The sequence below is a fragment of the Phodopus roborovskii genome, unplaced genomic scaffold (genome assembly GCF_943737965.1).
Source record: "Phodopus roborovskii unplaced genomic scaffold, PHOROB, whole genome shotgun sequence".
Lineage (NCBI taxonomy): Eukaryota > Metazoa > Chordata > Mammalia > Rodentia > Cricetidae > Phodopus > Phodopus roborovskii.
This window is the reverse complement of record NW_026126618.1, coordinates 1423662-1448737: the sequence shown is the minus strand read 5'-3', so window position 1 is coordinate 1448737 and position 25076 is coordinate 1423662. Positions and strand designations below refer to the sequence as shown.

At 42.1% G+C, this 25076-nt stretch overlaps 1 protein-coding gene across 1 annotated transcript; it reads left to right on the top strand.

Annotated features, from left to right (window-relative positions):
• Window positions 1–1271: 1271 nt before the first annotated feature.
• Gas2l3 (growth arrest specific 2 like 3) lies at window positions 1272–25069 on the top strand. Its single transcript, XM_051206333.1, has 10 exons — window positions 1272–1373; window positions 11028–11096; window positions 11592–11639; window positions 12853–13021; window positions 14352–14467; window positions 17354–17495; window positions 19655–19718; window positions 20444–20582; window positions 21544–21651; window positions 23734–25069. Exons 3-10 carry the CDS (start codon window positions 11616–11618, stop codon window positions 25021–25023), a joined length of 2052 nt encoding a protein of 683 aa, XP_051062290.1. The 5' UTR covers window positions 1272–1373; window positions 11028–11096; window positions 11592–11615; the 3' UTR covers window positions 25024–25069.
• Window positions 25070–25076: the final 7 nt, after the last annotated feature.

Here is a 25076-nt window from a genome sequence, read left to right as displayed (position 1 = left end):
TAGGTACTTCCAAGACACTTCCTTCACACCCACCTTCTCAGCTAGTTTGGAGAGTTGTCATCCTTAGTTTTATTCATTTTTAATAGCAAACTATCCTAGTCCCTTCAAAAGCTTTTGCAAATGAAGCCCCCCGGCGGGGGGGTTGAGATAAATTCCTTCATTCCTTCCTTATAATCATCTCATCTGCCTCCGGGATCATACATTCCTTGGCAAGCCTACCTTCTGTGAACAAATCTTCAGAATGCTGCTACAGCTCCCTTTCTCTCCAGCGCCAAACTTTGGTTATTCCAAATGAATACTACCAAAACATTCACATGCCACCACGAATTCTGCATTTCTTGTTCCCTCTTCCTAGGAAGCGCTCCTTCCTTGCCATGGCCTCCTGACAGCTGCTTGCTGTTCCTTCAAGATCTAGCCACTTCCAAATCGCTGTCCATTACTTCCTTTTCCACGCTCCTCAACACTTTGAAGACGCAGGCTGTTTTCATTTGCTTCATATTAAAGCAACAGTGTGCTGTATTGTTTTTGTGAGAGACTACGCTTCTGTGCAATGCCCACACTTCAGAGAGGGAGGGAGAGAGATGAACCACTAAGGTGTCAGGACTTAACAAACGGAAGAGGCAGGAACCTAAGGGTCTGGGCCAGAACACAGACCTGCAGGCTTTCAGCCACATTGTGTGTGTGTGTGGGGGAGCCACTTTTGAAGTTAACTCCCATCTGTCGCTATAGTGTAACAATCACATGGTTACATTGTTGTTTTGACATCCAAATCCCCTTCCCCCATGTTTCCTGAAGGAAGGGCCAACATCCTCCTTTGGCATCCAGTGGTGGCTGCCGGGTTCCTCTCCCTCTCTATCTTTCTCACCCCGGAGTAAGGGCGGGGGAGGGGGTTCTCTGTCTAAAAGACTTGCTTAGGACCGGTCCCTGCTGGGTTGGCTTGTATTTCTGGAAGCCTCAGCGCCCGTCCGGACGTGAGCGGATTTTGGGGTTTGGGAGCAGCTCCAACTCCTGGGTAGAGCAACATTCCATGGCGCTCAGAAGCAGCGTCGAGAGGCGGGCTTCGCGCACTCTGCTGCGTGGCGGGGACAGATAAGCAGGGGCTGTCGCTGACCGGGCAGACGGCGGGGTGCTCTGTTACAGTCTGCTTGTCCTTCCAGCAGCGATCGCAGCCCTCACCCACCCAGCCCGCCGCAGGAAGCCCCTGGGGGCGGGGCTCCAGGCCACACCCATCCCCGGCCCCGATTGGCCCCTTCGAAACAGGCGGCAGCGCTCGGCGACGAACTGCGGCGGCGGCGGTTGGTCGCCGGAATGCTGGCACGCACTGATCGAGTCCGAGTCGCCCCGCAGGGACAAGTGACTTCGCTCCCGGGCTGGTGAGTGACTTCCCTGTTGGATGGCCCCTTCCCTCCAGAACGTTCCGTCGAGCCTCCCCAGGGGTCCCGCGGCATCGCTGCTGCACCCCAGCCCGAATTCTAGAGTCCGGGGATGAAGTTCAGGTGGGCTACGGAGCCGTGGCAGCCCAGGAGCTCTGCGATTGGCTGGCTGGGGGAGCCCCGTGCTGTGATTGGTCCCTGGGGCTGTCACGGCGAAGTTTAGCTCGCCTTCCTACACCTGAGCGGCTCCGGTGGGTAAGAGGGGCTCCAAGTGTGAGGGGCTCAGCGCGAGGTGGAGCCCGGACCCGCCCAGCTCTGAGAGACAAGCCAGTGCAGGGTGGCCAGGGCACCCTCCTCCTCCTCCCCAGTGTCCAGCCGGGGAGGGTCACTTGATTCGTCATCAGCGCCCTGGGAAAGAAGTGATGAAGTCACTGGCCCTGGACAGACTGAGACTCATGGTCACACTGCCGTCCTGTCCCGTGGCAGGCGCTGCTGGCTCTTCCCTATTTGTCCTCTGCAGGCGCGGTTCTCCCAGACTTAACGGAATTAGGGAACATTGGTGGTGCCCTTGCGCAATGCTCTCGCACCCACACCCCTGGGTTTGGAGAACTGAACTGGGGGGAGGCTTGCAGAATGCCCTGGGAGGGCGCAGGAGCCTTTGCGTCCCTGAGCAGGCAGGTGCTCCCGGGTTCCATCCTAGCCCCCTTAAAACCGAGGGACTGAGTTGTAGACATCAGAATGCTCTGTGAGCTTTCTTTAAGAGGAAGAAATGCGTTTTTAGAGTTTGTGAGAACGTTAATAACTACCCTTAGAAGATAAGCGGTTGTGACCCGCTATGGGCTCACTTCTCTTTAGCACGACCACAGCATGATTAAAACTTGGAATTTTCCCACACTTTTGAGTCCTTTTAGGAAGAAACCAGTAAGTATTCTGGTGTAGGGCCTGTTGTCGTATCTGACTCATCAGTTTAAGAAACTGACTATGGCCAACTGATGCTGAATATTAGCTGCGTGCTGCTTTGACGTTGTTGATTGGAAAGTGGATTTCTCTCTTTTGGTTTTCGTGATTTTTTTTTTTTTAAAGTGTTCCAGAGTTGGTAAGCATGTGTAGTCGGATAGCAGTTCTTTTTTAATTAGGTATGCAGCTTTAGTTAGGCAAATTATTAAATTTTTTAAGCCTAGTTTTCCTAATCTATTTTTTTTAAAGATTAATAATGGCTTCTACAAGGGTTGTGGAGATTAAATAAAATAATCCATAGAATTAGTATAACATAATGCCAGACACTTGGCGATTCTTAATTCCACACTGTTTAACTTGGGCTAAAAGTTGTAAACTTTCCTGAAAAGGCCAAGGGAAGCAAAGTCGAGGGTGGGACAGCAAAACCTATTTCCCAGGTCAGTACAAGTAATCATAGTGCTGTTTATCAGGCACATTACAGAACCTCCTGGGTGGGGTTCTAGATGCTTTGCTTGTACTATTGTTAAGCTTAACACTCCCGAGATCCAACTGGTGTTGTCTCCATGTGATACATATGGAAACTAATGCTCGGAGAGTGGGGAGGAATTAATGGAGTCCACCTAAAGTTCTGTGTAGACTGCCTCACTCCAATCAGCATTCCGGTTCTTTTCTGTCTTACACTACATTTCCATTTTATTAAGTGACTTCCCTAGACGCCCTTGTTTGTAGGGCTCACATTGATGCTTTGCTATGCAAATAGACTTATTTAGAATATTTTACCACTTAAAATTGCAGATAACTTATGATGGGATTTCAAATGTGTGATGGGAGAATAATGTCAAAACATATACATCATCAGCTAAAAAAAAGTCAGTTTAAAAAAAAGGGAATCCGATGGTGTTTATAAATTAATTCAAAAGGAATGCTTCCTAATTTGTACTTTTCCATTTGTTTTTTATTAAGCATTTCTCCCCTCCCCTTTTAATACCTTTTCTTAAACATTTTTATTTTCATTGGTGTTTTTTGGGGCATGTATGTCTGTGTGAGGGTGTCAGACATGTAGTTGCAGACAGTTATAAGCTGCCATGTGGGTGTTGGGAATTGAACCCAGGTCCTCTGGAAGAGCAATCAGTGCTCTTAACCACTGAGCCATCTCCCCAGCCCCCTCCACCCCTTTTAATATCTTAATTTCAGTTTGGAGATAAAGGGAAAAGTCACTTACCTCAATAATGTTTTTCAAACTTACTGTTGAGAAAATTAAAGAATTGAAATTAATGTGTACAACGTTATTATATACTGTCTTTCAGTAGTGTGTGACTATATTTATCCTCTTCTTGCTATATTTATCTTCTTATTAATGTTCTACATTTGGATTAGGTACACCTTTACATGCCTAATGATATGATGTAAATTGAGAGAATGGGAAGCGAATGTAATTCATCTCCAGTTGAGTTTCTTTAGGATTTCCTTGTCACAGAGAACTGCCATAGAAATAATTCTTTGCAGGACAATGGTTAAAATTACATTTCTTGGGTGTTTCTTTTAAGAGCCCAATAAGTGTTCTCACTAAGTTACACTAGGACACACCAAATGTCTTGATTAAGAGAAAGTTACTGAGTATCTCATATCTGAATTACAAATCTTCACAGAACTGGACTGTGCTAAAATGTAGCACTCACATGAAATGTTATTCCCTCTTTGTTGCTGATAAGATCTTGGGAGTTTGATGTGTTCCCCCCTCAGTCAGTCATATGCTAGGTAATGCTGGAGTGCTACAGACTGATGCAGATGTCGCCTTACTGTCATGCAACATAAGTTTATTGTAAGAATGTATTATGTTAACTGTGATAGAGTCTCACTCTTTCTAGCCTCTAGACCCCCCCCCGTGTGTGTGTGTGTGTGTGTGTGTGTGTGTGTGTGTGGGTGTGGGTGTGTGTGTGTGCGCGTGTGCACGTGTGTTCCTAAGGCTGTAATTCTGGGACTTATACATGCTAAGCAAGCACTCAACCCCAGCCTATGACTTACTCATATTCCTGGCCAAAAATAAATTTAGGTGTTTAAAAATAATTGGCTCTGTTAAGCTTTTTTTTCTTTGTCTTCTCTCCCCCTCTCCCTTCTGTTCATTCTTCCCCTCTCTTCCTCCTTCCCTTCCTGTCTTTTGACCTATGCTGTGTGGTGCCTAGAATGAGAGAGTCCCTCCTTCCCCAGGCTTACATGTTTGAATACTTGGTCCCCAGTTGGTAGAACTGTTTGGGAAGGATTTGGAGGTGTGGCCTTTGTTGGAGGTATGCCACTGGTGGGGGTGGGGGAGTGGGGAGGTGGGAGGGTGGAGTTTCCCTAGCCTTAAGGTTTCCAAGTCCCAAGTTAGCTCTTTCCGCCTCATGCTTGTGGAGACCATGCCAGCTCTTAGCCACTGCTCCAACTTTCTGTCCCAGTGGCATGCTTGCCTGTCTGCTGGTGTGGATGGTCGTGGACTCACCCTCTGAAACTGTAAGCCCCAATAAATTCTTGCTTCTATGCCTTGGTCATGGTCTTATCACAGCAACAGAACAAAGTAACTGTTGCTTTGCAACCCAGTCTGGCCTCAAACTTGTGGCAACGCTCCTGCCTCACCTTCCCAGTGCTGGGGTTACGGGTGGGTACCACCATGTCTTGAGAAAAGTTTTCACTTTTTACCCACACTCATATCTCTAGGGTATAGTATGAAAATTCCATAAGTTATTTGATAAGTTCTTAGTTAGTGGATAATTACATATATTTTTTCTAATGTTTCCTTATGTTAGAGTACATGCAGTCTTTTCATTGAAGTACTGAAGTTGAGCTGATTTTAAGTTTTTTTTTAAAGTTTCTGGAGGGTGGGGGCTAGAGAGATGCTCAGTGGTTAAGATCGTGCTCTGCTTTTGCAGAGGACCCATGTTCAGTCCCCAGCATTCCTGCTGCAAGCTCACCTATAACGAACTCCAGCTCCAAGGGATCGGGACCCTTCTCTGGCCTCCCTGGTGCCTGAACGCACCTGTACACACCATCCTCAGTATATACACAATTTTAAAAAAATCTTACAAAACAATTCTTTTGTATCCCAAAACTACACTGAAAATTCTAAGATGAAATTGAGTTATTCAGATTCAATAGGTGCCAAACACTGCAAGAGAATTTTTTGAATTCTCTAACAAAGGAAGTGTCTCTGTGTTTTTTAAGTGACATGTGATGTTTAGTAAATAAACAGAACATTTTGCTCCCGCTTTCCTGTAGTTCTGGAGATGAATGTGGGGCCTTGTGTATACTAGCTAGATGCTCCATTACTGAACTATGTCTTAGTCAACAAATTTTATTTTTCTGAAAAGTCTTCATCCACTATTGAAGCTGTAGATTTTTGTAAGGTGAATACACAACAGATTTATGCCATTTTTATTTCACATTACCTTTTAACCTTTAATAATATACATTTAGGTATCAATTTAGTATTGCTTTATGGTAATGTTTCCTTTTTTAAAATTTTGAGATAGGATGTTGCTATGTAGCCCATGCCTTGAAATCTTAGGCTTCCTGCCTCAGCTTCCCAAGTATTAGACAGATTCAAAGCATAACTGATTTATTGCCTTACAGTTTGAGGATAAAAAGACTGAGTTTTAACGGTGCTTATGAAAGAAGGTGTGGGCAAGTCCTCTCTGCCTATCCAGGAAGCCCCTGCACTCATTGGCGCCTTCCCTCACAGCCTTGGTCTAGGCCTTCAGTTCTGCCTCTGTTTCCCCATCATGACCTCTCTCTCCATGACTGGCCTCTCTTCAACCCTCTTTTAAGGACTCTTATGATTACATTAGTTACATCTGGATAATCTCCCATCTTGAGGTCTTTTATCTATCTGCAAGGTTCTTTTTGCCTTGCCACAGCAGGTACTTTTTGCAGGCTCTGGACAACGAGGATCATCTCTGGGTGCCATTCGTCTGTCTGGTACAGATTACAGTATAATAAACACGTACGCATAGGGAGGAACAGTCATGTGCATCCATGTTATGAGTATATTTTCCCGCTGGCCTGGTCCCACAGCCGTGCCAGCCCCAAATAACACGCAGAGACTGTATTAGATATAATTCTGTCGGCCTTTTACTAGCATTTCTTATTAGCTAGCTCTGTCTTAAATATTAACCCATTGCTATTAATCTAAATATTTCCATATGGTCTCATCTTACTGGAGAGAGGGCCCGGTATTCTGCTCTCTCCACCCTCCCTGTTGAATCTCCTCCCTACTTCTTCCTCTCTCCTCTTTGACTCCTAGTCCCGCCTATCTTGCTTTCCTATTGGCCAACAGTGCTTTATTCATTAACCAATACAAGAAACATATTTACAGAATGACATCTCCCATCACATCCTTGAGTATCACAGTGGTCAGAGTCCTTGCCCCTTTGTGCAGCTATTTGGTCCTGTATTCTTGGGGCTCTGCCCGCTTCCCAGCCTTAGTCATTTGCTTTCCTTAGTGAGTCCTCTGACTCACCAGCTCACGTCACTTGCAGGCACTTCAGTTAAAAGTGCGTGCCAAGCCCAGCATCTGTCTCTGTGCGGATGGATCAAGATGTAGCATCCAGCTACTTCTATCACCAAGTCTGCCTGCGTGTAGCCACACTCTGCTCCGTGATGATAGTGGACTAACCTCTGAAACCATAAACAAGCCCCCAGCTAAATGCTTTCTTTTCTAAGACTTGCCTTGGTTGTAGTGTCCTTTCATAGCAATAAAACAATGACTAAAGCAGAGGTATGTGTAAATTCTACTTGTATCTGCAGGGGAGACACCTTTGAACACCAGTTCAGTCAGCATCATCTGTCATTGAACTGCTGTTGGCTTCCTAGGTCTCCGCCCTTCAGATTGCCCCTCCCTCTGTCTCCGCCCTTCAGATTGCCCCTCCCTCTGTCTCCGCCCTTCAGATTGCCCCTCCCTCTGTCTCCGCCCTTCAGATTGCCCCTCCCTCTCCCGTAGACGCTCACTGTGTTACCCTCACGGTCCCCTGCTCTCCCCGTTTTCTCTCATCCCTGCCCTCAGTTCCTGTCATTGTCACTAGCCACAGATGTTTTTCTTTGGTAAAGTCGCTTCTGTTTTACTTCTGTAGTCCTTTGTCCTTAGAGAGCTTTACAAAACCATGAATGAGATCATGTCACCACTCCGCCATTAACACTGTCTTGTGGTTTCCCACTGCATTTAGAGTGAAATCTAATTTTCTCAACACCGCCTGTGTGATGGGACCACTCTCCAACAATTATCCGAAGCCACACGTTCTCTGTACTTCAGCCACTGTGTTTGTTTAAGTTCTTGGAATACGTCATACTTTCCTCCCATGAGCCATTGTTACACCGCTCTGTGTGCATGGGACCCTTTTTTCTCTTATGGTTAGACTCTTAGCATTCTTCAGGGTTATGCTTTTCTTACAGAAAAAAATTATTTCATTCAATTTAAGTCTAAAGCAGCTCTCTGCTATTTGTCTCTTGAAAGATTCTGTTCTTTGCTTCAAGTCATTGCATGGCGGAACATTCTACATTTATTTGTCTACTTCCCATTTCAGTCTTCTCCAGTGGTGTTTGTTATTAGCTCTATAAGGGTAGTGACAGGATCACCATGTTTATCCTTGTTATGGTGACTAGTTCAATAAAGTATGTGAATAGATATTTATTGAAGACATAAATGTGTGTGTGTCACACGAAACAGGACATTTCCTCAATAGTGACCCAGAAATCGGGTTAAAAGGAGCGAAGAATCTATGTTTAAAATACCTATTTATGGGCTCAGAGAGTAAGAACATTTCTTTGCCAGGGTAAGGTCTAGAAGAACCTAGCAAAGCTTACTTGCACAAGTCCATGAACCCTGCCTCAGGGTAACAAGGCAGAGTGGCAGAAGTAGACATTTGATAATCTGCTGTGGCTTCTGTATGTGTGTATGGATCTATGCCCCCATATAGTCCTATGCATACTGCATACTGCAAATAGACAGACCAATTTACGAAGACTTATTCTAGCAAAGAGAATCCTAAGGTGCATATTCTGACTTCAAGTTTGGATATGGCTGTGTTAAACTTTTTATTTTCATTTATAACCATACATTTGTTAGCAAAAGTAGCCTTCTAGGTCATATTTAATGGTGTTTGAATCCTATTAGTCTTGCCTTATCTTTTTAATTTTGTTAAATGAACTGCAATTACGTCTCATGATAGCTTTAATAGACGTCATTAGTTAAGTGCTCCATCTGTGTTGTCTCAGTTTAGTTTTAGAGCAGCCATCTGAGGGTGATGGTGATACCCTGTTTTTCTGATAAACTCTTAGGTTCCAAGAAGTTAACTATATCACGGTCATATATCTGATTTATGTTGGAGCAGGAATTGAATCCAGATGAATCCGATACTTTGCACTGCTGTAGTGCTGTTTTGATGGTGAGTATATTAGTATGTACTTTAAAATATATGAAAAACATTTGGTAAAGATGTGACATTTCTATTTTCTCTGCTAAGCATCTAGGAAATATTTAACTAAGAGTTTTAAAGCTGAAAAATTTAAATTTCTGTATGTGTCAGGAATTCTATGTTCTTCAACTATTATTTTAGAGAAAGACATTAAAACGGGAAGCGTTTTTGACATACATTGCAGGCGTACAGACTAGTAGAGAAATGCCTCTACGCTTGGCACTTGGTCATGTCCTTGCGGCCTGTGTGTATTGGCGGTCATCTACTGGTTGAGCACAGAATGGGTTTGTGGGTCAGAAGCAGTCTTCCCCGTGGCCCGGGAGAATCTTACCTTATTTGTTTGCCATTTTGCTGCTTTTCCTAGTCGATGCCAGATTTTTGTCAGGATTATTGTGGGACTTTTAAGTCCTTTCTTCCTGTCAATTTTGTAATGTGGAAGAGGAATGAAGTATAGTGTGGTCTGGAGCCTGCAGCCCTGGGAAGGAATGTTCCACAGAATCAGAACGGCTTTCTCTCCTATATCGCAGGTCAAGTTTGTAGAAGAGCCTTAAGAATAATTGCAAGGACCCCATTACTGCTTTTTTTGGGATGAGCGGATTGGGTTCAGTCCTCATCCGGTTGCATGTGGAGAACACACACTGTTTCTGACGTCTTCCCTAGAGTTTCAAAGCTTGTGTTTGCTTGTGAAAGGTTCATATCAGGGTTAGGGTGCAGTTTGAACCTGGTCACACGAGAGTTCTTGTTTTGTTTTTACTCACTTTAAGGTGTGGGGGGGAACCCAACAATCAAAATATCCTATTGAGGCTGCTAAAGAATCGAAGTTAGCGTCTCCAATGAGACAGGAAGAAAAAGAAAAGCCCAGTGACGTGCACCCCCAGGAACGGCGTGTCGCTGGTTCAGATTGAGGCAGAGACTCAGGGAAGGATAAAATAAGGAAGACTGAGGTTCAGGGCTTGCCACTCAACAAGCAGCTACTCCTAGATGTGAAACTGGCTTACAAGAGAGACAGAAGAGCTGGGTTATATGTGTGTATGTGTGTACATATGTATACATACATGTATATATACAAACTGCCTTGCAAGAGGAATATGAAGAGCTGGATTATATATATGCATGTGCATGTGTGTAGCCATCCATCCATCCATACATATATACATACAAACTGGCTCTCTGTATTTGAAGCACACACACACACACACACACACACACACACACACACACACACACACAGGCTCTCTGTATCTGGAATGTAGCAGTAAGTCTCATTAAGTACCTGATTAGCTGATTCAGTCTGGACAGTTTATAAGTTTTCCCCTGAATAAGTAGTACACATCTCTAAAGAAGCACTTTTACAGGTACTGCAGGTGGTTATGTTTCTGCCATCTCCGGAGTGCTGTCCGGTGTTGTATAAGAAGAATTTGAGGACATAGGACTTTTGCTAAAGTTCAAGTGACTGTTGTACACAAATTCTTCATTTCCTTCATAAAACGAATTTTGTTGAACTTTCCGTAAAAAATGCAGCTGCTGAACATTCTTGTGACGGTTCTTTTGTGAATGTGCCACTGTTCTGGGTGTGCACACGCCTTATAATTGCAGCTTTCTTTTGTTGGTGGTCGGCAGCTCCAACCGTTAGAGCTCTTGTCTGATTATGTGGAACTTCATTTTAATGGGAACAGCTCCGTTGCTGCATTTTTAAGAAATGGTCTCGGAAGCTTCATACTGTGGACCATTGTTGGGGACAAAGGGTTATTTATGCTAAAGGAAAATGTATTCCCCACTGAATTAGCTGGTGGGAAGCATAACGAGCTCATTGGCAATGCCCCCTTGTGCTTTGGCCTTTTGCTGTGGCGGAGAGGGGAGAAAGCTGAGATCAGAAAGGGCATTCTGTGCTCTCTTGACTTCTGCAGGGAAAATGTGATACAGCGTTAGCTTCTTCATTTCGCGTTAGCCCAGGTTCCGTAGAGAATGTGGTGCGTATAGCTGCACTGTGCATGTGTGTGTGAGAGAGCTCAGGGGAGGGCATGACTTTGGAAACAGGTAACATTTTAAGTCTTATAAATAGTTTTGTAATTTTCTCTTAAAATCTTTTCGTGGTAGTTTCTAATAATCATAGAGTATGTCATGCTGCTATAAACAAGCGGCAAACATAGTTTTCATATAATGTGTATTAGTCTGCCTTAAGCCTTTCGCTCACTGAAAGCATGTTAATGTATTGATCTAATTTAATTTATTAAAGTTTATCTTTCCTTTGTAGATTTCAAGAACAGAGCTTTGGAGCCAACACTGCTGTTCCTTGTTGTTTTTGACAAGCTACCACGGGAAGGTATTGAGTATTTTTAATTCACAGTTAGAATTGATCGTTAACTTTGCTATCTTGTTATCTAACAGAAAAAGCATATGGCTAAGCATGTGATTTATAAAGTCCATATGAGTCACAAAGATAAAAGATGCTTGAGTTTCAGAATCAGTTTTGAGGAGTTATGTTGACATCACTCTTGCCCTGTTATATGGGAAAAGGTTGTGCTCTGCGAAGCAGATGTCATGAACTCAACCTCATTGCTTTGATACTAGTGCCAGAGACAGAGCATCAGTGTTGCAGGTTTCTCTCATTCAGTTAACATGTTCCATTATGGAGGCAGAAGCCACCAAGTCCCTGCTGAGTTCCTCATAGAGTTTTCTAGCTAGCTGAGAATGCCTCAGGTATTCAGTCAGAGAGGGAGGAAAGCACATTCTGAATTCTTGGAATTTGGGTTTGAGTGATCATCATCTACATGCTGTCATCATCTACATGCTAATTAATGCCTTCTTCTCTCTCCAGAATATTAGTTTCATCTCAGAGTAGATGACCATGCAGCCTGCAATTCAGGTAAGTTTTCTTTTTGGAAAAGAGAAATATAAATTATGAATTGATACTATTGAGATCTTTAACACAACATGTTAACAATACAGCATTTTGACTTTCTTGTCCTAAGATTTTAATTCTGCAGTTTACTTGTGTTAGATATTTGAAAGATTCAAAAGTGCTTTGGGGCAACTAGGTCAACCTTTTAAAAAGTGACTTCATGATTGCTTCTTTCATAATTTGCACAATTGAGCCTTTTCTATAAACAACCTGAAAGCAAATCTGTTTATATTTCAAATATTTCCAAGTGTTGGTTTGATAAATTATTTATATAATTTTATTTTATTCTTATTATTTTAGACTTTGCAGGCCAGTAGGCAAAACAGAGACTGTTAGATGGATACTTGGCTACTTTCATAGTAACCATTTTATTAAAATGCTTTAGCTATAGGTCATAAAATATACAGATGATGAAGCAGGTTTGCTTAGACTGTAGTTTGCTGTTTTATTGCTTTAATCAAAGTATTTAGGAAAAGATTTAAAGGCAGTATTGTAGGGGATGGAGTGATGGCTCAGAGCACATTCGCTCCTGCAGGTGACTTGAGTTTGGTCCTAGAACCCACATCAGATGGCTCACAACTGCCTGTAACTTCAGCTCCAAAGAATCTGACATTCTCTCCTGGCCTCCATGGGCACCTGTGCAAATGTGCACACACACACACACACACACACACACACACACAGAGAGAGACAGAGAGAGAGAGAGAGAGAGAGAGAGAGAGAGAGAGAGAGAGAGAGAGAAATAATCAGATGTTTAAAACAACACAATTACAATTTGAAGTTTGCAGATACCTTAAATGCATTCATCCACCTATCATTCAGCAGACGGTTGTTTAACCTTTGCCGCCTGCCAGGGTCAGTGCTAGGTGCTACAGACATGTGCCTTGTGAGTCACGCATCATTAAGCCATTTTATAGCTATGATGCGGGAAGGAAAGCACTGTTTGTTGGACTGTTTCCCTCTTGACTCTACAGTGGAATCAGTTCATTAATTTAGTGTTCATTGACGTTGACCACTGCATTAAATACTGAAAGCAGTCCAAATAATGCCGATTTCTATGAGATGGTGCAGTTTTGCTTAGTCTGTATGGCCTCTGCCTACTTATTTAAACATGAACTGGATTATGGTGACTTTTACTGAAGATGTCTGTCTTTAAGCTGTTTGATGTTTTGTCTAGGTATGGTTTGGGGAGGACCTACCTCTAAGTCCCAGGTGTCCCCTGACTCCCAGACATGGACCAGGTCTGGCCGATGTCTGTCAGTATGATGAGTGGATAGCTGTGAGGCATGAAGCCACTCTGCTGCCTATGCAAGAAGACCTCTCTATTTGGTTATCAGGCTTACTAGGTAAGGCTTACAAAAACGTTGTTTTGTTTTGTTGTTTTTTTAATCTTCACTTAAGACATGATTGATTGATTGATACAGATGCTGGACTATGCTAGTGAATGACAGTCAGTCCTTGTTTTCATGGGCTGTGTGGCTAAAAAGATACTCCCATCCTCAGCTGTGAATTATATGAAACTTGAGAGATTTGATTGAAGAGGCCAGCTTTTTTGAATAATCAATACTTTATGGTTAATCTTAATATACTTCAAAAAAATTGTGTGTGTCTACTATTGATTTTTTTCTTTTTTTTACTGATGTCCCCAAACTTATATGAGCTATAAGGTTATAAATGGAGGATATATTTTAGTTATATAAAAATAAATACTGCTTCAAATCATCGAGGAGTAGAAGCAAAGGAAATCAAAGAGAAAATGTCAGAGAATGCCTGGCATTTTTTTTTTTTTTTACATGAGTTTATTCAAGATTATGATGAGTGCTCTGAGCTTCTTTCTGGGCAAGGGGGTCACTTTTTGCTTTGTATGTATGCATGTGTGCATGTACGTGTATGCATGTGTGTGGGTGTGAGTGTCACAGGACTTTCATGTTCATGTTCATGCATGTGCATCCACGTGTGTCTGTGTGTGTGTGTGTGTGTGTGTGTGCGCGCGCACGCGTGTAACCACAGGCATGCTAGCTTAGTTGGTCAAAAGCTCCAGGGATCTGTCTAACTCCATCACAGGTACCCACCTCCTTTTTTGTATGTTCTGGGTACCCAGGCTCAGGACCTCATACTTTACTGAGTGAGCTTTCGCCTCAGTCCCTCAATCACTTAACTACAGATCCTCATGTAGTGTTCTGAGATTTTCACGGGAAGGAAAATCTGAAGATGGACTGAGGCTCTTGGAAGATAAACATATACTCAGCAGTCACTCTTTGTCTGGTATCAGCTTGATGATTGGAAAGATTTTCAAGTTTGTAAAGTAATTATGCTTTTAGAGAAGTATTTTAGAGGTAGAAGTTGATATTCCCAGACTATTCTTGTACTATATTTAATCTTTAAATTGCAACAAAGTCCATCTTATTTATAAGGAACTTCCCCCCATTGTGCAGTGAATTTATCTAACATAAATGTACATGTATTTTTTTCTTGAACTTTATGTATCACAGATCTTTTTCTTTTGTGTTTGATTTAACTTGACATTATTTGTTTTAATATACATTTGAAGGGTGGAAACTTAGCATCTCATCTGGTATTTGTTTAGTTTTCCAGCTGTTATCTGACTGTAAGTGTAGCCACTGCTTTTGAAACTGCTGCTTCTAGATGGGTCTTAGCTTTAAATTATGTTTTTAGGTATTGACATTAAGGCAGAAAGATTATTGGAAGAGCTTGATAATGGAGTGCTGTTGTGTCAATTAATCAACGTTCTTCAAAATATGGTAAAGGAATGCCACTCTGAAGAACCAGAGGTAAGGAAATCCTGACAGCGATGACGTCAATTGTTCGTATCTACGTATTTGTTTTGTATCCTGACCAGTTTCCCCTCCCGCCCCTCCCCTCCACCACTCTGCTTTCCCACCCCCTTCTATTCCTCTTCTGTGTCCATTCAGAAAAGGGTAGGCATGCCTGCTTCTCCATGTGGGTGTATGTTTACGTCATGTAACTGGCCATGAGACTTTGAAAACTGTTTTAACTTTTTTGTGCATTTGAAAAACCATATTTGTAAAATAAAGCTAGTAACATTCACCTTGAGACTTGAAAGGTAGATCGATCGGTTGGCAAAGTGCTTGTCCTGTAACATCAGTACCTGAGTTCTGCTCTCCAGAACCCATGTAAAAGGTGGTGGTGGCAGTGTACCCCCATAATCCCAGTGCTGGCAGATGAAGACAGGCAGACCCCAAAGGCTCGATGGCCCACTAGTCCATCTAGCCATTGAGTTTCAGGCTCACCCAGAGACCCTGTCTTAAGAAACGAATCTCCATGAGCATACACACACATATACACACCAGAAACAATAACAGCTATCTTCTTTGTGGTACTTACTTGTGGATGTTCACTGATATTAAGTGTATAGATTGTGCCTGGGATAGGTGATCCCCAGCAGCTAGACCCCACACACAGTGACAGTACCTTCCATAGGAAGGATATATATTTCTAGCTGTGCTGGAAATATATATCAATTGACACAAGCTAGAGTTACCTGAAAAGAGGGAAATCCAATTTAAAAATGCTTCCATAAGATCCTGCTGTAAGGCATTTTCTTAATTAGGGATTGATGGGGGTGCCTTCCCTGGGCTGATGGTTCTGTAAGAAAGCAGTCTCAACAAGCCATGATGAGCAAGCCAGTGAGCAGCTCCTGCCCATGGCCTCTGCATCAGCTCCTGCCCATGGCCTCTGCATCAGCTCCTGCCCAGCCTCCGGGCTCCTGCCACGCTGACGAGTGGCATCGTATGGGAGTGCTCCCCAACTGGCTTGTAGTCGTAGTGTCCGTCACAGCAGCGGTGACCCTAACTAAGGCACTGGCACATGTGTCACCCCATTTCTTATTGTCATTGTCATCATCATCTTGGAGGTCGGCTGCAGTAGTGATATGCTTATAAATATTGTTGGAATGCATAGCATTTTTAAAAGGTAAGTTTAAAGTAATGATTTGAGGAAGATTAGGTTTTCTTTCTTTTTATCAAAGTGTCTTTGGGAGTTTGGAGCCTAGACATACTATTATATATTAAATATAAAATAGGATCATTTTGCTTGGAGGATTGAGTGAGGTATCTATTTATAGGTAGATGCATACATACACACATGTGTATCCATATATTTAATACTGAAAATAAAGTGCATCCTTTGAGATGTACAGTTCCCTACTTCTAGCAATTCATTCTAAGAAAATCACAGAATAGAAATAATAAATCTGCTTGTCAATAGAGAAGTTGTAAAATTGTTACCTAAATGAAGATGGAAGTTTCTGTCCCACCTGGCCGCAGGGCTGATTAGCTCCAAATAAACACACAAAGACTTATATTAGTTTATAAACTAATATAAACTAATGTTGGGCGATGGCTAGGACTTCTTACTGGCTTGCTCTCTCTTAAATATTAATCCATAACTACTAATCCATGCATTTCTGTATTGCCTTATCTTACCAGAGAATGCCTGGTGCATTCTATCTTCCTGGTCTCTGCATGGTGTCTCCTTGAGACGTCTCTCTTCTCTCTCCCCAGAATTCTCCTTGTCTCCTCATCCTGCCTATCAGTGTTTTATTCATCACCCAATAAGAGAAACATATATACAGAAGGACATCCCCACCACCTAAACATTGGAATATTATATAGTTATTAGAAATAATTATTTAAATGTATCCTTTTTAAGTCTCAAATATGCCTACAACCTATCCAGTATACATACATTTGAAGTACATGCACACACATGCATATCAAATTGTAGATTCATATCTGTGTGGTATTTTCTAGGTATATACGCATAGCTTTGCAGAGATATTTTATCAAAATGTCAGAAGAACTCATTTGATACTAATCATCTTTGCGTTTTGCTATATTTATTAGTATATTTTTGGTAATGATAATATATTCTGTATTTAATCATGCATGCAGGCTATTTAAGTTCTGGAAAATAATAGCACCCAGAAGGAGATGCATAGATTTGGTAGTAGAGGTTGCCCCTAGGGAGAGAGAAGCCGACAATGATGGAGAAAGACCTACTACTGTACCTATTGCATTAAAAACATCACTGTTACAAATTGCCAAGTAAAATGTAAAAGCAAAAGACACCCCCCTTTCCTGTCCCAGCCTCAGCAGGAATATCCGAATACTCTAGGGCTTGATAGTTATGAATACAACAATACTAACTTAGGTCATCAAAGAACCTGAATTAAGGCAACCACTCCCACATTTTATAGTCTCTTTTAAGAAACTCAGGCAGCCTTTATGAGTCTCCGGGGGAAGAAGAAAGCAAACACTAGTATTTGTTAATCTACAGCAGAGTGCAGTTTTGTATTTGTATTTGCATTGAACTGCATGGAGAGACACTGTGGATATGCTATCATTACCAGGCCATCATTTACATTTTGAGACCCGTGTACTACTTTAAAAAGAAGATTAGAGAAGCTTGAATCTACTGCTAGTTTTGAGTAGATCATTTTCCTAAGCATCTTTTTCTGGAAGACACTTAAAGCAGAAGAAGAAAGTCATTTTAGAAGATAATTGTTTTCCCTCCAAACTGTGTAGTCTGTAGTTATACTTAATACATTTAACAGTTTCTTCATCATACTAAAATGAACACTGAATGAAAATATCATTGATTCTTTTTTTGGTAAATTGTCCTTATGTCTTTTCTAGAATTTTCCAATGAGGAAAGTGCCTTGTAAGAAAGATGCTGCGTCGGGTTCATTCTTTGCCAGAGACAACACCGCAAACTTTCTTCACTGGTGTCGGCACATTGGGGTTGACGAAACTTACCTCTTTGAGTCTGAAGGGTTAGGTACGTACCTATTGTTGCTGTCAGAGCTTTTCGTGTTTATTAGGATGGTTTTGTGGCCCTTGTTTCTAAATTTCCTTTCTAAATAGTAACTCAAAATGCCATATCACTATTATGTACAAAATTTGTACTTCAATTAGATGTGAAACAGTTGGATAATCAGATATTAATCAAACATAGTAAGCTTTTCATTTGTGTTAATATTCTTTAGATAACTAGAACTCTCTGAGTTGGAGGCCAGAAGATTCTACACTAACTAATTATGTTCCACTAATACTTTCCTGAAGATGTTTACCAGGCCTAAATTACTAGCCATTCCTCTTTAATCAGCTCATTATAGAAATAACAGGTGAAATGTGCTTTTAGTATTGGGATTTAATTGTAAGTAATAGTTGCCATATTATCGAAAAATAATAATTTTTTTTTTTTTTTTTTTTTTTTTTTTTTACAATTCATTGAAGAAGTCATGCTCTAAGCTGGGTGGTGGTGGCACGTGCCTTTAATCCCAGTGCTCAGAAGGCAGAGGTTCAGGCCAGCCTGGACTATAGCATGAGGTTTCACAGCCAGAGCTGCACAGAGAAGCCCTGCCTTGAAACACCCCACCCCACCCCAAAATAAAATAATGCTCCACTGAGGAATTGGTGATGTATTTTTCTCATTTTAAGTCAGCAGAAGCGTCTATGTGGGTACTAATGGAGCAGCTGGCTGGCTGTGTTACACACACGTTTTAAGGCTTTACAGGTGTGTATGTGTTTACATATGCACATGTAAACAGATACACCTGCGGTGGGAACGTCGTATTCCTAGACACGAGTGTTATTCCTGACACTGTTTACGGTCCCACAGTGGCGGTGCTGATTAAAAGCAAGCCGACTTTCAGCTGAATTTGTTAGTTTTGAAATTCTGGGCCAGCAGTGTGAGAGGAGGTCTGCTCCTGGATAGCTGCAGCCCCAGATCTGGTCTGGCTACCCTGCCCGTTCAGGGTGGGGCGCAGTGGTTTGCCCGGGAGACAGGCCGTGCCGCGAACTCGGGTATGTTCCTTGTTTCTGACAATGATGCTGATCAACAGGCACTGGATCAAACGGGGGAGGGAATGCTTAGAATTCTTTCCTTTGTAGCTTACTTACTACTTTTGAAGAGGTCTGAAATTGTCATTTTTTTTTTTTTTCTAAATGTAACAGACATCTCCCAGCAATGCTAGAAAGCAAGCAGTGTAGGGCTAAGAAGTCAACACCAGTAACTCATTTGTAGTCATTGAAGTGATTATGTATCTATGTCTCTGTGTATAAATAATATATTATATATATCAGTATATATGTATGTGTGTATATATTTGCATTTGCCTGGAACTCAAATGTAACTTTAAAAAATAAATATACTATTTTAAGGTACTTAGGATATTTATAAAACCAGGTTTGAAATATTTCATGATAAATTCCTTTATTTCTGTGGATTTGAACTCAGAGGCCTTTTTTGCTGCTTTAAAAGGTAATGCTTTATAGCCAGGTATGTGGGTGCACACCTGTCATCTTGGCCTGAGCCATGTGTCAAGACCTGTTCCACAGGAAACACATTATTTGCTTCGTGTGTGTAGTAGATGCTCCGCCCACCTCAGAACACTGCCCTTTCTATTGGTGGAATTAGTGTATGCGCTCAGAACACATTGCACCTTAGGTTAGGACTCCAGAGTTCCTTAGGACTTGGTCAACTCGAGGGGAAACCGTTGCCACAACTGTCTGATTAAGCAAGCGTTATTCAGACTGACCAGATGGCTGCCTGTCTCAAAGCTGGGATTTCAGAGGGCAGCCCCTCACTGGCTTTTGAGTTTCCTTTTATGGGGAAGGGTTAGTGTTGATAGAAAACAGCTGTCGAGATAATTGGCTGTTGAGCCATCTCCACATAATTTAGTGCTACAAATCCATAGGTGCTAAAGTCTGAAATGCTAAACAAGTAACTATCCGTGGCCACTGCTCATTCCCTTTATGCTCGCGAGTTTACTTTTTAATGCAGAGGATATTGTGTAGCGAGAATAAAAACATCTTGTGTAAACCAGAAGACAACCCTGTTGTCTTCTTTATTCTCTCCTTTTACTCTCCCTGTGCCAGAATGTATTTCCCAAATTAGATCAGATTCTTAACACATATGGTCTTCTTTTTCCCTAGTTTTACATAAAGACCCCAGGCAGGTGTACCTTTGTCTCCTTGAGATTGGTCGAATTGTGTCAAGGTACGTATTTCTCAATATTTCAGAATTTCAACATCAAAAATTCCTTTAAGCAACTTGATTTCATCATACTTTCTATACCCAAAGAATAAGAATCTTGAGCGAAGTGAAGCGACCCAGTTCTCTGTTTTCTCTTCCTGTGTCGTCATTTATATCTGTTTTCTCTTCCTGTGTCGTCATTTATATCCCATGCGTGTGTGCCAGCATTTGCTTTCTTCACTTACCTTGCCTTCATTTAATATGAAACTGTGAACGTGCTACTTAAATCTTTCAAAGCAAATCAACTACCATTTGCTAAGAAGGCTGAGGCTCTATGTCCCCATACTGTGTCAGTCCTGTCCACCCACCAACTTGTTTTAAAGCTGCCTTTCAGACACCAAAAAATATTGAAAATATTACATAACCCAGATATATGCTATGATGCAGAGATTATAGTCTGAATTTGGGGCAATCTGAAACATTGAAAAGCACTTCCGGCTGGTGCCGTACTCAGGAGGCAGAGGCAGAGGCAAGTGGATCTCTTAAATTCTAGGACAGCCAAGGCTACACAGAAAAACTTTGTCACACACACACACACACACACACACACACACACACACACACACACAAAAGGCTCTGTAGGGAAGAGTCGCATAGACTTGGCTCCAGAAGTAAAACGTTGCCTGTTTTGGTCTGCAGAGATGAAGTTGGTACACATTGCATGATCACATTTCCTGGCTTGTTTTCAGATATGGAGTTGAGCCACCAGTATTAGTGAAACTGGAGAAAGAAATTGAGTTAGAAGAGACCCTGCTTAATACCTCGGGGCTTGAAGAGTCCATCAACATCCCCAAATCTTGCTGTCAGCATGAAGAGCTACACCAGGCTGTAAGTAATTGCTGTGCTTTGTGGACACACAGTTTTGTGTATTTGTAAATGGCCGGTTTACATGCAGAGTATGTGTCAGTTACTAATCTGCGCTCCCTGGTGAGTTCTGGGAATGTGTGAAGAACCAATGTGCACTTGATGAGTGATGGTTCAAGGCTGGGAGAAGTCAGTAGTTTTTGTTTTAATGTATGGTGACATCATAATTTGATTTGTAAGTAATAAGGGATTGTTCTTCTGGTCATATGTCGTGTTTGTTTGATGGTAGTAGCCTGTGATGGGAGTTTCAGTTTGAACATAATAGTGAGCAATGGAGCAAAAGGTTCAAGCATTGTGAGGGATAGTAGTAAGGTGTTTTCTTTCCCATCCCTTCCTCGTGAGGTGTTTGAAACGGAGCAAATACTTCTAGGAAAACGCTTCCTGAGTTGAAATAGTAAGAATTCTGTTCCATCGGGAGTATATAGGCATTTGTCTCTACTTATTTTAGCAGCAATTTGGAACAAATGTGTTTGTCCCTCCACACTTGCTTATCAGTTTAGCGCTGTCTTAAGGGGAAATTGAGAATTCTTATTTCCTCTACATCTGACTGGATGGTCTTTGATACAAATGTAATAATCCAGGGCTTAAAACAATTCAGGCTTAATGATGACTCCTGTTTCTAAAGATCAGCAAATATGTTTGGTTCTATTGTCAGACCTCTGTCAGAGTTTGTAACTTCAAGCCAGGTTTCACTTGGTCTAAGAGACAGGGAGACCCGGCCCTCACAACTGCTGGCTGTTGCTAATCTAACTGTTTGATTTCAAAAATCAGTTAGTAAGGAGGGGATATTAAATACTTGAACCAGCTTTGAAGTTTCGTCTTTGAGATTTATTTTCCTGTCCAATAACACTGCTCTTTAACTTTTAATAAGGTATTTTTTTTTTCCTAATGAGCACTGACTATTGATAATTACTTTTAATTTTAGGTTAAACATATTGCTGAGGATCCTCCTTGTAGTTGTTCTCATCGATTTTCTATTGAATATTTATCTGAAGGACGGTACCGGCTCGGGGAGAAAATACTCTTTATAAGGGTAAATTTGCTGTTTGCAGCCTATATTCTTACAAGCTTGTCTGGGGATTGGGCTTCTTATTTACCAAACTTCTTTTGACCCCCCCCTTTTACATTTAAAAAAAATAGAGTAGAGGGTACTATTAATTTCACTACACAGGAAAAATATGGTATGCTTGGTTTCATGAATTTTAAATGAGTTTGAGTAGATGCTTTTATCATTCAAGCACAAACTAGAAGACAGCTGAGACTATTTAAAACATTGGATATAATTAAATAAAAATATCTTCATGTACTTTGGGGAATTTACTGCACTTTTTCAGATTTTCATAAACAGAATAATTTTCCATCAACTCCCATTCATAATGATAAATACTTTTAGGTGTAAACATAAGATCTTAGGTCATGTACCAGTATGTTGATAATACCCGAGTTCATGGCCTTCCTTGTCTCGTCTGCTGTTGATTTTTTTTTTTTTTTATCGCTTTTGTTGATAAGGAAATTAAAATTTCACCTCTTTAGCATTTTTCTACATTCGATATAATGCAAGATCTGTTTTCTCCAAACTTAGGAACAAAATATAAGAATACTTACACATAGAATTTCACCGTCTATGGTTTCCTCTCTTTCACATAGAATCATCACATTCCTGCCCTGTGTCTGAGTCACATAGAAACACCCTCCTCCTAGCTTTCTTTAAGATGTTTATTCGCTGATTTCATTGTTGAGCTATTTACACATGTACACCGTATTCTGATTATCAACCTTCTTGCCTTACCTCAGTCTCCCCCCTCCTCCACCCCATCCTTAACCTGGTCTCATCATCACTACCGATCCCTTTCTGGTGTTTACGACTTTGGTTTAGTTTTGTGATTTAATTAGTTTACTTGGGGCCATCTGGATTGGAAACTGTTCACTGGAGCCGGCTGTCGTCACCAGTGGATAAGAGCTGAAGACAGTTTCCCTCTCTGCGAATCCGATTGACAGCAAATAGAAGCAGAAATGGGTTTGCCTTGACTGTTAGCACTTATTACCCAAACTGACCTGAAGAGAGATTTGAGAATAAGTGACTGTAGAGTCTTCCTTTTTTCTTCCTTAGTAAATAGTCAGCGGCGAGGGGTGGAGTTCCCGAAGCCCCTCCTCCATCCAGGCCTGATGGTTGGGTCCAGTCTTGTACATTCTGCAGTCATCTACAGCAGCTAGGCGCTCACTATTGTAATGGCTGCATCTTGCCCGGAAGATGAGCCTCCTCGGCCCTTTTTCCTGTCCTCCGGCTCGTACATTCTCTCCACATCCCTTTACACACTGTTCCCCGACCCTTAGCGGACCGAGCACTCGTCCATCATGTATATGCAGCACTTCACGCGGCCACGTATCTGCATTCACCACTGTTCACTGGACAGAGGGGATTCTTTGATTAGGGCCTAGAGTAAGGAGTGCGTACCTATGGTTGTGATGCACACAGACTGGGGCTTACAGCTGAAATTGACTCTGAGCTCACAGAGATGTGAACATCCACAGGCTTTTCAGGACAGCGGCCTGAAAGCCAGCCTGGCCTGCACTGACAGAGCTGGGATTTGTTTTAGCCCCACAGAAGGGCCCCTGTAGGGACAGCCTGGTATGGTGGAGGCTAGCCACAAATGTCTTAATCTCTCAGAGTCATTCTTACCTGCAAGGACAAACTAATAATAATTTATGTAAGTGTTTTAAAGATGAAATGATAGAGTATAGCTTTTAGATGTAAAGTACTAGTTTTAGTTGTTTTTTTTTTTTTAATTACTTTTTGTCTCTCATGAAACTTTTTTCTTCCTTCACTACTCAACCCACTGAACAATATCACTATTGCAGTTTTCTGTATTACCTGTGTGGGTTTTAGGATGCAAATTATTTGTGAATATTTTTATTACAAAGTGGAGGGCTTTTATTACTAGTTGTATAATCTATTAGTGTTTGTTATTTTAATACAAAAAGGAGACTGATGATTTGAAACAAAGCTATTGGCGAATACTCCAAATTTCACAGGTCATAGAAAGTGGAAATGGTTGCTAACAGATTGACACTATAAACCTCACAGTTTCCCTGTTTTACTTTTGTTTGGGGACAGATGCTTCATGGGAAACACGTAATGGTCCGTGTTGGTGGAGGCTGGGATACTCTGCAAGGATTTTTGCTGAAATACGACCCCTGTCGAATACTGCAGTTTGCTACCCTAGAACAAAAAATTTTAGCATTTCAAAAAGGAATTTCAAATGAAAGCATGCCAGACTCGCCTGCCAGAATGCCTCAGCCCCCAGAAATGGACCCTTTGTCTGCAGTTAACATGTTTCAGAAGCAGAATTTAAAAGCGGGCACACCAGTGAGTGCTCCAAAGAGCACGGAAAGACATGTGCGCCTGCCAGGTGTGTTGCCTCCTGCATCATCAGTAAAAGGCAGTGCAGCTTCCCTGCCCGCCGGGTCTAAACTTCCGGATTCTCCAGCATCGTCTTCACATCCCAAGGTCACGTCTGTGAAGGGCAGAGCGAAAAAGCCACATGCTCCTCCCAATGGTGCATCGTCTTCTTTAACTTCAGTGGGCAACAGCACCACACCAGCGTCATCCAATGCTGTGCACTGTGCATCTGAGTCAGTGAGAAAATGTGTCACCTTCTCCAAGACCGCTAAGACCTTGGCTGTTCCAGCACAGAATCCAAGAGATCTATCTAAGGCTAGACTTTTGCCAAGTAAGTCTTCTGGAAAAATTGAACCGAAGCATTTGAAACACAATCATCTTTCTTCCAGGGACGCATCACCTATAAATTTATCAACTAAGTGTCCAAAGCTACCTAAGGGAAACATGCACGGAAGGCCTAACCCTTCTCTTTTCCAATCCCCTGCAAAAGTGACCAAACCCACTTTCAAAACCAGAACCATAGGTCTAGGGTCGCAGTCTCAGCCTCCCGACAGAACTCTGAAGCCACGGGCAGTCCCAGCACAGAGACTTCAGAACTTAAACCATCCTGCGTCTGTCTGTTCATTGTCCTCTGCAAAAGCTACCACGGAAACAAAAGGCGAGAAAATAGTTTCAGCTGCCAGAGAACAAACACAGACTAAGGCTGCCAGCCGGAAGACAGCACCTGGCTCTCCCAAGTCTCCTGGCCGCACCCCACTGTCCATTGTGAGCGTCCCCCAATCTGCTGCCAAGACAGAAACTGGCTCAAAGTTAGCACAGACTGCCATGAAGGGCCAGTATTCAGCTAAAGGGCCTCCCAAAAGTGGCATGCCACCAGCTTCCACCAGGAAACCACCCTCATCTGCTAAGGGGGCAGCGAGTGGAGAGAAAAACCCTGCTGCTAAGAAAAAGGAAGGCGATGATCATTATTTTGTTATGACTGGAAGTAAGAAGCTTAAAAAGTAAACACACTTGTATCATCTTAACAAACCCAGGTGGCTGATCAGAATGGGGGTCAA